Source organism: Trichomycterus rosablanca, chromosome 1 (assembly GCF_030014385.1).
Source record: "Trichomycterus rosablanca isolate fTriRos1 chromosome 1, fTriRos1.hap1, whole genome shotgun sequence".
NCBI lineage: Eukaryota > Metazoa > Chordata > Actinopteri > Siluriformes > Trichomycteridae > Trichomycterus > Trichomycterus rosablanca.
Genome location: NC_085988.1, coordinates 31,999,787 through 32,013,578, shown reverse-complemented (window position 1 = coordinate 32,013,578; position 13,792 = coordinate 31,999,787). Strand labels below are relative to the sequence as shown.

General features: G+C 41.3%; 1 protein-coding gene across 1 annotated transcript in view; it reads right to left on the bottom strand.

The window, feature by feature from the left end:
• The window catches only part of ldlrad3 (low density lipoprotein receptor class A domain containing 3), a 175,904-nt gene that overhangs the window by 55,851 nt on the left and 106,261 nt on the right, over window positions 1–13,792 (bottom strand). The window contains exons 3-4 of the mRNA XM_063001680.1: window positions 12,596–12,721; window positions 3,518–3,652 (exon numbers count right to left, since the gene is read on the bottom strand). Of these exons, the coding sequence (XP_062857750.1) occupies window positions 3,518–3,652; window positions 12,596–12,721 (261 nt within the window). The remainder of the gene's footprint in view (window positions 1–3,517; window positions 3,653–12,595; window positions 12,722–13,792) is intronic.

Sequence of the window (13,792 nt, the reverse complement as noted above, 5' to 3'; positions counted from 1 at the left end):
CCATAGGACATGGTTCCAGTAATCCATGTCCTTTGTTGACATGTCTTCAGCAAACTGTTTGCGGGCTTTCTTGTGTAGAGACTTCAGAAGAGGCTTCCTTCTGGGGTGACAGCCATGCAGACCAATTTGATGTAGTGTGCGGCGTATGGTCTGAGCACTGAAAGGCTGACCCCCCACCTTTTCAATCTCTGCAGCAATGCTGACAGCACTCCTGCGCCTATCTTTCAAAGACAGCAGTTGGATGTGACGCTGAGCACGTGCACTCAGCTTCTTTGGACGACCAACGCGAGGTCTGTTCTGAGTGGACCCTGCTCTTTTAAAACGCTGGATGATCTTGGCCACTGTGCTGCAGCTCAGTTTCAGGGTGTTGGCAATCTTCTTGTATCCTTGGCCATCTTCATGTAGCGCAACAATTCGTCTTTTAAGATCCTCAGAGAGTTCTTTGCCATGAGGTGCCATGTTGGAACTTTCAGTGACCAGTATGAGAGAGTGTGAGAGCTGTACTACTAAATTGAACACACCTGCCCCCTATGCACACCTGAGACCTAGTAACACTAACAAATCACATGACGTTTTGGAGGGAAAATGACAAGCAGTGCTCAATTTGGACATTTAGGGGTGTAGTCTCTTAGGGGTGTACTCACTTTTGTTGCCGGTGGTTTAGACATTAATGGCTGTATATTGAGTTATTTTGAGGGAAGAATAAATTTACACTGTTATATAAGCTGCACACAGACTACTTTTCATTGTGTCAAAGTGTCATTTTGTCAGTGTTGTCCCATGAAAAGATATACTTAAATATATGCAGAAATGTGAGGGGTGTACTCACTTTTGTGATACACTGTATACATTAAACAAGGATACTTCAGAACATTTAGCTACAGCTATTTTAAATCTAATATTTAATTAAGACCTGCCACTGATGCAGTCCAGCTGTAGCCATTATTTTGCTTTTTTGACTGACTGTGTCTGAAAGGGAAATGACCAAAGCTTTATTTATTTATTTAAATGTTTTATGCCGTGTTTATACAATGGTAATATTCATGGCAGGAGGGGTAGTAAATTTTAATAACAGTCTATATTCTTGTCAAACGTTGTTTTAGTGTGCTGTGAAATGGTCAAAGTCCTGCAATAGACTGTTGCTATATCTGGGGTGTGTGCCTTGCACCCAGTGTCTCCGGGGGAACCGGACTTCTGTGACGCTTGCCAGAATAAAGCGATGGTGAAAATGAAATGAAAATGAAAGAATGTTTTGTGAAAATACTGTCAATTACAAATGCCTTGCCAACACCATTTTTTGATATGCCCAGTGCTGGGATGAAAAGAGGAAGGCAGCCAAGAAAAAAGAGAGCTGAGGTGCATTAGAGGACAGAGTGCAGGTCTTATCTGTCACCTGCAGCTCTGCTCTCTTATTAATGAAAAGACATGCTAGAAGCTCAGAGCTGAAAGCTGTGTATTTTTTATGTGTGTGAGTGTGAGTGGGTCAGGTGTGAGAGGAAATAAACTACACACTAAGAGAGAATAATTTAGAATTTTGGAGGAAGATCCCAGTATTATGGATTTGAACCCAACTAGACTTGTAGAGTCTTACTGTCTGTGCAAAGCTTTGCAACAGTGAAGAAGCGTGACCACTACCACAAATTTCAGAATCCAGTCTTACACATGTATCACAAGGCCATTTTAAACTTATTTTAGGTGTGAAATCTTATATTAGAAACATTGTATTAGTTCTAGTTTAGATTTACATTTTTAGCATTTAGGAGATGTTTTTATCCAACACAACTTACATTACTGTGACAGTACACAGTTCAATCAACTTAAGAGCCTTGCTAAAGAACTCAGTGGTTGCTAAGGTACTGATTGCTAGTCCAGTACCTTAACCTCTAGGCTGCAACTGCACTACAACTACATTACATTTTCTGCATTTAGCAGACTCCTTTATCCAAAGCGACTTACATTACAGTTACAGTATACAGTCTGAGCATTCGAGGGTTGAGGGCCTTGCTTAAAGGCCCAACAGCAGTAAACCTGGCAGTGGTGGGGCTTAGGATTACTAGTCCAGTACCTTAACCACTAGGATATGGCTTTAAATGCTCTTTTGGTTAGTGACTGGGAAAGGACACAACAATATTTAGCCCTTAAAATAACGTGTTTTTTCCTGTCTTGTGTGTTCTTAATGGATGGAACCGTTCATGAAAGTACCAGTTCTAGACTGCTTTGGCTGGGCGGGCAATGTCTTTCGTTATATTTTGGAAGCCAGAATGTATTCAGGGCTTGACTTGAGGAGAGATATGAGGTATGAACCAGTACCCCAGTTAAAAAGAACCATGTGGACAATTATTCCCCAAGTAAAATGTATCACCCTTTCCACACCCTTTGGATTAATGTGATGTCATTTAAGAAGTATGTTAACAATATTTTCCACTCATATGTTTAACTTACACATTAGTACTGATTCTTTGTACTTAGTAAGCAGTTTGGTAGCTGTTGGTATTGTAGGCACTCTGACCATGTGTGGATCTTGAAGGGCAAAAAAAAGCATTTTTTATACATTGTAATGATTTTGTTAGGCGGCTAGCAGTGGCTGGGCAAATGTTTCCGATTAACATAATATGTGGCAAAAACACTTTCTGCATAATACAAAATATTGACTATTGTTTATTATTTATTAAGATTTTAGCATCATGTTTTACACTTTGGTTACATTCATGACAGGAATAGTAGTTACTGGTTATACAAGGTTTATCAGTTCACAAGGTTATATCTAACACAGTCATGGACAATTTTGTATCTCCAATTCACCTGACTTGCATGTCTTTGGACTGTGGGAGGAAACCGGAGCTCCCGGAGGAAAACCACACAGACACGAGGAGAACATACAAACTCCACACAGAAAGGACCCGGACCGCTCCACCTGGGAATTGAACCCAGGACCTTCTCGCTGTGAGGCGACAGTGCTACCCACCAAGCCACGGTGCCGCCCGACTCTGAGTACTGAAACTCCAAACTTGGTTTCCCTATTTCACTTCTCGATAGTCGCCATTCCGTATCTCTCTCCCAATGCCACAATTCAAGGCTTGTGTAACAGTGAGAATCAGTTTCTTTCTGCCATGTCTGTATTTTGCTTCTGTCTACATCATATAAACAATTTGTCTGATTGGCAGCACTGTGAAAAGATCAGTGGCAAACTGTACGAACAGGTAAAAGTTAAATCAGTTTAAACTTTAAGCACAGCGGCAAGCTGTAAAAATCGAGCATCAAAGCATAAATCTGTGAGGTGCATGACACTCAAGGTAGCACTTCCCTTCATCTGAAAGAATGGCAAAGCCAGTGGTTGTGCCATGTATCATGTGAAGGCAGCCTAAACATCTTAAATAAATAGAATCCTTATAAACTAGTAATTATTCCACAAAGATTATTAAATGTCTGAATGATTATTAAATCAATTGAAGCAGCTGAATACACAGCATGTTGTGTTGAGTGTGATGAATATACTGTGTGTGTTATTATTGAATACCTGCTGTGGAGAGGCAGTTCTCTTCATCGCTGTTATCCTTGCAGTTGTCCTGGCCGTTACAGAGAAAGCTTCGGTCCACGCACCGGCCGTTTCGGCAGTGAAAACGTGCTGCCGAGCACACGAGAGGATTACCAGCTGCAGAGAGAGGCAGATATTAATGTGGATCATTAATGGCAGAAGGTTGTTGTCACCAAACAGACATAATTAATGCTATGGAAGGTGGCACTGCATGCTGTGTATGCACACAACTGCTCAGTAAACTCTAGCATTAAAATGACCCAATACCTGCCAGTCAAGTTATTACACTACGCTGCATTATTTGTGTTATAACTGGAGTTTTGGCTTTGCCATCAGCATCTGTTATGTAAGTATACAGTGGTATCATGTGGTACAAGTGGTAACTCGACATCCCCCAAACTCGAAATCTTTGAAATTCGACGTACTTCATGGTGAAATTTGTACCCTTACACTCGACGTTTCCCTCAAACTCAACGTATTTACCTTTTAAAAAAAATTTATTTAATTTCAAGTTAACAATGAACAGCCGCTTTGTTCAGCGCTTGGCTCGAGCAGTGCAGTAAGACGTCTTCAAAGTGTGCATATGAGACGAATCTGCATTTGTGTGGAATAAGCATCAAATTCACTCTGAAAGCTACACATGTATCGGTGTTTAGCTGAATTTTCCTCCTGTTTCACTTTTAAACTTGTGTTATAGCTCAAAATGCTGAGAAATGCCAAGAAAGTCTAAAACGCTTATTGTAAAAAAATCGCTTAATGTGACAATGTAATAAAAGAATGACATAGAAACACTAAACCTCTCTTAATTATTACTGCTCATTTTCTTTACTAATGAAATTCCTCACTCGTTGTTTCAGTACATTAAGTCACGTTTCTTATGGAGTGTGGTGCACCGCCACCACACTCCATAGAAAATAACGGCACAGCCAGCGCAAAAGCTATTGTGCCACTTCTTATGTGAATGCGCCTTTACTAAACAGAATACGTTATTCCAAGATCAAGTATCTCCACGATTAAGAAGCATAAGGAAACAATAAAGTAAAGGTAATGTGCAGATTTTATTGTTTTTTAATACTGATTTTTTTACTTTTTTAATTGTATTTCAGTGTTTATTATATTATATTTTTGTTATTTTCAGTGTATAAGTGGCAAAAACAACCCCATTATTTTACATTAGCCTAAAATATATGCAGCTCCACGGGACCAAGGAACACATTAACAGGTTTCCCATACATCCTTATGGGAAGAAATACCTTGAAACTCAACGCTAGTCCCAGAACCAATTGTATTATATAAAAGGGCAGCCGTAGTTCAGTGGTTAAGGTACTGGACTAGGAATCAGAAGGTTGCCGAATCAAGCCTCACCATGCCATGCTGTCACTGTTGAGCACCTAAGCAAGGCTCTTAAACCTCAGTTGCTAAAACTGTACTTGGTAACAACTGTAAGTCATTTTGAATCAAAGCGTCTGCTAAATGCCATAAATGTTCTTGTAAATATAATGAATACTGACAGCCATATCACTTAAACAGGCTGACTGATCCCTGCACATCACCAGGAGACTAAATCAATGCCAAATATTAAACATGAATACATTACAGCAATCAGCGTGAGAAAAAAACAATGAAATAAATTTTTTGCTTGGCTCAGTGAAATGCAATGAGGCAGTTACCTAGACGACTAAACCCTTAGTGAGGTGTGCCGTCTGTCTTAAGTCTAGTTTTAGTTAATATACACTATATTGCCAAAAGTATTCGCTGCCTTCACACGCATATGAACTTGAGTGACGTCCCATTCTTAATCCATAGGGTTTAATATGATGTCGGCCCACCCTTTGCAGCTACAACAGCTTCAACTCTTCTGGGAAGGCTTTCCACAAAACAAAGGTGTTCTATCGGGTTGAGGTGCGGGCCAGTCAAGTTCTACCACACCAAACTCGCTTATCCATGTCTTTATGGACCTTGCTTTGTAAACTGGTGTGCAGTCATGTTGGAACAGGAAGAGGTCATCCCCAAACTGTTCCCACAAAGTTGGGAGCATGAAATTGTCCAAAATCTCTTGGTATGCTGAAGCATTAAGAGTTCCTTTCACTGGAACTAAGGGGCCGAAAAACAACCACAATGCAGTCAGACAAGTACCGTTCTCCTGGCAACCGCCAAACCCAGACTCATCCATCAGATTGCCTGACGGAGAAGCGTGATTCGTCACTTCAGAGAACACGTCTCCACTGCTCTAGAGTCCAGTGCGATGTGCTTTACACCACTGCATTTGATGCTTTGCATTGCGCTTGGTGATGTAAGGCTTGGATGCAGCTGCGCGGCCATAGAAACCCATTTCATGAAGCTCTCTACACACTGTTCTTGAGCTAATCTGAAGGCCACATGAAGTTTGGAGCTCTGTAGCGAATGACTCTGCAGAAAGTTGGTGACCTCTGTGCACTATGTGCCTCAGCATCCGCTGACCCCGCTCTGTCATTTTACGTGGCCTAACACTTTGTGTCTGAGTTGCTGTCGTTTCCAATCAATTCCACTTTGTTATAATAGCACTGACAGTTGACTGTGGAGTATTTAGTAGCGAGGACATTTCACGACTGGACTTGTTGCACAGGTGGCACCCTATCACGGTACCAGGCTGGAATTCACTGAGCTCCTGAGAGCGACCCATTCTTTCACTAATGTTTGTAGAAGCAGTCTGCATGCCTGGGTGCTTGGTTTTATACACCTGTGGCCATGGATGTGATTGGAACATCTGATTCAATCATTTGGATGGGTGAGTGAATTCTTTTGGCTATATAGTGTATTTCGATTTGATCTAAGTGTACATGATGTCCCACAGGCTACACCCAGTGCCTTTCTGTGCACAATCTGATTCGCTTTGTTCTAATTAAACAGCTGAAGCAGGTAGAAGAAAGATGCCGAAAGAGCCGAAGTAGAGAAAAAAAGATTTCTGAGAACATAAATTACACCTGAAAGAGAGCGCCGAGGATTCTGATGCAGCATGACACGTCTCCCAGCTTCAAATATTATTTTCATTTAATTAACCAGCTGTCTTTTGAGACTCCACGTTATTGCGAAAGTTGTAAATGATAAGCTAGTGCAGGGTAGAGTCTTTTTATTACTACTAAAATGAGACTGAGATTTCATTTCCGAGACATTGTACCTGAGAAGTAATAAAAAAAATTTATAATATAAAGATTCCTTTATCAAAAGAATACCATGTGAAGCTGTGGGGTTGAAGAATCTGATCTAAGTAGTCCAGCTAAAGCGCTGATAGACATAAAGCAGTGCAGGGAAACAATACAGCTTCAAACCTCTCTCTGTCTCAGTGCTGAGAAATAAGACTGGCGCTCTTTGGTGAGAGAAGTTCAAAACAGAACTGCTAGCAATGCACAGTAGGAAACAGCCAAGTGTGTAACGTGATGTCTGAAAGCACTTTCCTTTCTTGTTCATCAAATAAAAAGTATACTCAATTCCCCATTGGCTTTGGCTGTTGAACACAGGTACAATTCTAAAACTAAATTATTTACCTTTTATAGCCAGAAATGTAAGGATTCTTGACCATGAGCTTATTAGAAATCACACTCTGAATCCAAAGAGTGTGTCTGAAAAATATGAGCTTATTAAGTCAGAACAGCATTTGTAAGGTCAGATTAATGCTGGACAAGGAGACCTGGCTTACAAACAGCCATAACATTACAACCACCTTCTTGTTTCTAAACTCACTGTTCATTTAATCAGCTCCACTTACCATATAGAAGCACTTTGTAGTTCTTTTTTAACCTGTAGTTCTTTCACCCTGTTTTTTAATGGTCAGGACCCCCACAGAGCAGGTATTATTTAGGTGGTGGATCATTCTGAGCACTGCAGTGACAATGACATGGTGGTGGTGTGTTAGTGTGTGTTGTGCTGGTATGAGCGGATCAGACACAGCAGCGCTGCTGGAGTTTTTAAACATCGTGTCCACTCACTGTCCACTCTATTAGACACTCCTACCTAGTTGGTCCACCTTGTAGATGTAAAGTCAGAGACGATCGCTCATCTATTGCTGCTGTTTGAGTTGATCATCTTCTAGACCTTCATCAGTGGTCACAGGACGCTGCCCATGGGGCGATGTTGGCTGGATATATTTTTGGTTGGTGGACTATTCTCAGTCCAGCAGTGACAGTGAGGTGTTTAAAAACTGCAGCAGAATCGCTGTGTCTTATCCACTCATACCAGCACAACACACACCAACACACCACCACCATGTCAGTGTCACTGCAGTGCTGAGAATGATCCACCACCCAAATAAGACCTACTCTGTAGTGGTCCTGACCGTTGAAGCATGAAAGGGGGCTAACAAAGCATTCAGAGAAACAGATGGACTACAGTCAGTAATTGTAGAACTACAAAGTGCTTCTATATGGTAAGTGGAGCTGATAAAATGGACAGTGAGTGTAAAAACAAAGAGGTGGTTTTAATGTTATGGCTAATCGGTGTAGTTTTGTACATTCTGATGTCAATTTCATTTAGCAATGTTGCACAGTTTCACTTTAAGTGTATGCTACTATTACTTCTGCTTGTAACGAGGACTTCTATAGAAAGAAACAGCACAGCAAATTTCATCATACTTAATTATAATGATGAGGCTTAGTTGATAGCAGTGTCACCTCACAGCTAGAAAGTCCTGGGGTTGATTCCCAGGTGGAGCGGTCTGGGTCCTGTCTTATATGTATAATTCCTTGAGCTAGTGCACTATTTGTAGTTTTATAGTCGCTGTCACCACATTTAATGATGGGACAGTTATGGTGAAAATTTGAAATGCCTGCCACTCTTTCAGCTTATTACTCTAGAGCACACGATTAGTGTCATGATTGAAAGCATTTCAGCGTTGCCACCATCTCCTGGCACACACTGGCATATTATCTAATGAATACTGGCAGCCATAACATATGAAAAGGCTGTCTGATTCCTGCAGTCTACCAAGAGACTGAATCAGTGTCAGATATCATTAAACACTCTAACACTGAAACATAACATTAAAAACAGCCCGGGTGAGAAACCTCTCTGAAGAAACACTTGTTTTACCAACATTATGTGCAATAAACTGCTTCTTTCTTCTTCGGTTAGAAGAGTTTAAAAGAGGTTGTGCACACACGCACACACCAAGGCCACAAGTTTATTTCTCAAGCTGTAATAAACCAACACAAATCATTGTCAAGGGCTATGAGAGTAAGAAGTCCCTGCTCTAAACCTGGCATCTCAAAGCATGACCAAAGTTTGTTGCTGATCATATAGAAGCCTCTAAATTGCCTATTTAAAGGTTCTAAGCTAAACCTATGAATAATACTTGTGGCACACAGTTACAATCAAAATTATTCAACCCCTATTGCAAAATTTCCAAACCTTTACCTGTTTGCAATCAACAAATCAAACAAGAAGCATTTAAAGAGCTCAACACAGGCGCCCAGCTGGCACAGCAGATGTTCCGCTAGCACACCAGCGCCGAGAATCTGTACTCCTAGGTTCGAAACTCGACGTTACCACCGGTCGGCTGGGTGCCATCTAGCTGGCATAATTGGCAGTACCTGCAGCAGACACATTTCTGCTAGGACGGGATGACCACACTATGTGGGTGGGGTCATCAAACGCTGTGTAAGGACCCTGATTAGCAGATAGAGAGGCACCTCTACAAAATGTATAGGTGAAGAAGGGCTCCGCTAAGGACTGCGCACAGGTCGGAGGAGGCATGAGCAGCAATATACCCACCTAGACTGCAATCAGGGATTACTTAGTAGAGCACCCTTTAACTGTTACAAGCAACTACAACTGTGATAGCCAGACACCAGCTTTCATCAGCATTTCTGAGGAATCTTAATCCATCCCTCATGGACAATGGCCTCCAGTTCATTACTATTATTGGGTTTCCATGCTGCAACCACATTGTTCATATCCCAACACAGATTTTCTATGGGATTTAAGTCAGGAGACTGGGGTGGCCACTCCAAATCACTGTCCTGTTGGAAGGTCCAATGACAGCCAAACTTTAGCTTCTTTTGGTAAAGGTAGGTTGACAGGAAACAATAATGGCTAACACCATAAACAATACCAGACTGATTATCAGATCAGGGAAGAGGTTGTGGGTTGTTGGATTCTTTAGTCCAGCGGTCCCCAACCTTTTTTGCACCACGGACCGGTTTCATATAAAATATTATTTCACGGACCGGCGGGGGTGGGAGGATTTAAAATAGAATAACTATACTACTCACAAATTAGCTTTTTTCACTGCAACGAGACGATGCTCCCACCTATTGGTGATTTGAGACAATAACACCTGTAAAAATAAGTGTTTTCATTGCATTGTCCGCCGCCCGGTGGTTGGGGGCCACTGCTTTAGTCCACTTTTCATCCAAAACCTTGGACATGACATGAAACCAATTTAATTTAAGTACCAGGCCCCTGGTATTCATATAAACTATTTAAATAAGATAAATAAATGAGGACAGCATTCTATATGACATTTTCACTTAGTAGGCATAAAGGCACAGAAAAATTTCCTTATACTTGATTGAATCCATCTTGCCCTCCACACGCTGCAGGTTTCCAGTGCCAAAGGAAGCAAAGCCGTTCCAGAGCATCACCAAGCAACCACCACCGAAAAGAGTGATCTTTTCAGTATATGCTTCATTCTTCCTCCTCCAGACATACTGCTGATCCATAGGCCCAAAAGATCCAGGTTTGTTTCATCGCTCCACAGAACAGAATCCAAAAACTTGCCTTTATTTGAGCTTCTGGATCAGTACAGGTGTATGTTTTGAGGTTTGGACATGGAGACCTTCAGACATTTTAGTATGCACCTTCCTGTGCAAACTGAAACCTCAGTGCCTGCTGCCACCAAATCTTTCTGCAGGTCTTTTGAAGTCTCTTGGGGGTTTCGACCAGCTGCCTCAGGAATCTGGTGGCAGCCTATGATAGCTTACTCTTTCTGCTTTGTCCAGGCAGTGTAGCTAGTGTTTCTTTAACCTTGAACTAGTGAACTTTGCTTCTAACTGTATCTATAGGAACACTGGGTGTCTTTGCTGTATTTTTGTATCTGTTCCTTGTTTGTGCAGTGTAATTATCTTTACTCTTACATTTTTGGACTCTCTCTTGACTTAACCATGTTTCTAACATGCAATCAACTGTCACAGCCAACAAACCCTGAGCCAGTCCAGGTATTTGATGTGTTTTATCTCAAGTATACTTGATGCAACTGATGAAGCCCTTGGTATGCTTGAGACAACGTCTGATTTGCAAATGTGTGCTCTTATGAGGGACTCTATTTAAGAGGTTGAATAATTCTGAGACTTCAAACAGTGTTCTGTTCTTAGATGGTGACCCATTTAAGTGCAGCCCAGACTGTGCAAGATGAGGCCTATTATAACTGTACATTAATGTATTAATGTGTACTGCGAGGCCAGCTTTCATCCATTACTGCTGCCAACTGATAAACTGGTTCAAAACAAATGCTTTAGTAATAAAAAAGTAAAAATATAAATTTATATAGTATTGTATTTGAAATAAAAATAATTTCACTGCTTAGGAAAATTTGTGTTTATCATTTTAGACGTCATTATTTATCAGTGAGCTGTGATCCTAAGAAAAACCATCTCCTTGTTTCTACACTCACTGTTCCTTTTATCAGCTTTTACCATATAGAAGCACTTTGTAATTCTACAATTACTGACTCTAATCCATCTGTTTCTCTACATAACTTTTTAGCCTGCTTTCATGCTGTTCTTTAATGATCAGGACCCCCACAGGACCACCACAGAGCAGGTATTATTTGGGTGGTGAATCATTCTCAGCACTGCAGTGACACTGACATGGTGGTGGTGTGTTAGTGTGTGTTGTGCTGGTATGAGTGGATAAGACACAGCAGCACTGCTGGAGTTTTTAAATACCGTGTCCACTCACTGTCCACTCTATTGAATACTCCTACCTAGTTGGTTCACCTTGTAGATGTATTGTTGCTGTTTGAGTTGGTCATCTTCTAGACCTTCATCAGTGGTCACAGGACGCTGCCCACAGGGCGCTGTTGGATTAAATTTTTGGTTGGTTGACTATTGCTCAGTCCAGTAGTGACACTGAGGTGTTTAAAAACTCCATCCAGCACAAAACACACACACAGACAGTGTCACTGCAGTGATGAGAATGATCCACCACCCAAATAATACCTACTCTGTGGTGGTCCTGGGAAAGTCCTGACCATTGAAGAACAGCATGAAAGGGGGCTAACAAAGCATGCAGAGAAACAGATGGACTACAGTCAGTAATTGTAGAACTACAAAGTGCTTCTATATGGTAAGTGGAGCTGATAAATTAGACAGTGTGTGTAGAAACAAGGAGGTGGTTTTAATGTTATGCCTAATCGGTCAGAAAAATGGTCAGAGGAACCGTGTACCCAGGAGAAACATACATGGACAAGAAGACAGCATGGAAAACTTCTCAGACAGTGAAAAGGTCCTGTGAACCTGCATTGCTGGGTAGTACTCACTCGACCAGCTGTGCCACTATGGCACCCTATACTTACTAAGAGAAATGAAAACAACATGCTGTTTTAGTCATAATGAATGCATTAATTTTGCCTCAAATGTGCTACAATTGTGATGTGCAGAGTGAAATAGATGTCTAGGGCTATACTGATGCTGGGCTGCTTTGAATGACAGCTGACTGCTGCAATACATGTCTTCTTAATATCCTTCTTTAACACCACTGATCTAAGCTCCTTCGCTGACTGGCTGAGGCAGGATTATTTTGGCCTGAGTTCCACTGAATGCTAAAACCTGGTAAACTTTATTAATAAACAGCTGAGGCAAGATTATATTGGGGTGAGTTCCACCGAATGCTTAAAACTAGTGAACCTGGTTATTAAACGACTCTTGTAATGCCATTGAAATTCATGACATGCATGCATTTTTGATGGATGCTGAAAGTTCCCTTGTGAACGCAGCTTTAGTGTGTATCTGCTCTGGCATGACAGACCTGCAGAACTGTCACAACATAGCAGATTAGTCAGAGCAGATGTGTCTGTTAGATACTCACTGCAGTTGTCCTCGTCACTGCCGTCAGGACAGTCACGAATTCCGTTGCATCTGAAGCGGCCGATGATGCAGTGGACACCATTGGCACAGCCAAAGAATTTGGGGGCACACTTAGACTTCACCTTTGCTGTAAGAGTAAGGAAATGAGAGGAAAACTCATTAGACAAGCTTAGTGAAATGAAAAAAAAAAATTGTATAGCATGTTATACAAAAAAACATTAGGGCCGTGATAACTCAGTTTCAGTCTGTTGGTTGCAAGTTTAAGCTCCACCATCAAATTGCCACTGTTGGGCCCTCAAGCAAGGCTCTTAATTCTCAGTTCCTCAAATTGTATCAGACTTTGATTTTAAATTGCTTTGGACAAATGTGTGCTAAGTAAATATATATATATATATTAGCCATAACATTAAAACCACCTCCCTGTTTCTACACTCACTGTCCATTTTATCGGCTCCACTTACCATATAGAAGCACTTTGTAGTTCTACAATTACTGACTGTAGTTCATCTGTTTCTCTGCATGCTTTGTTAGCCTCATTTCATGCAGTTCGTCCATGGTCAGGACTCTTCCAGGACCACTACACAGTAGGTATTATTTGGGTGGTGGATCATTCTCAGCTCTGCAGTGACACTGACATGGTGGTGCTGTGTTAGTGTGTGTTGTGCTGGAATGAGTGGATAAGACACAGCAATGCTGCTGGAGTTTATAAACACCGCAGTGTCACTGCTGGACTGAGAATAGTCCACCAACCAAAAATATCCAGCCAACAGTGTTTCGTGGGCAGCATCCTGTGAGCACTGATGAAGGTCTAGAAGATGACCAATTCAAAAATATTTGTATTTTTTTGTAATTGTAATTGTAATTTGTAATTGTCAAAAAAAAACAACAACACACAATTTCTCTTCGGGGATTAATAAAGTACTCAATCAATCAATCAAATCAATCAACAGCAGCAATAGATGAGTGATCGTCTCTGACGAGGTGAACCAACTAGGTAAGAGTGTCTAATAGAGTGGACAGTGAGTGGACACGGTATTTAAAAACTCCAGCAGCACTGCTGTGTCTGATCCACTCATACCAGCACAACACACACTAACACACCACCACCGTGTCAGTGTCACTGCAGTGCTGAGAATGATTCACCACCCAAATAATACCTGCTCTGTGGTGGTCCTGACCATTGAAGAACAGGGTGAAA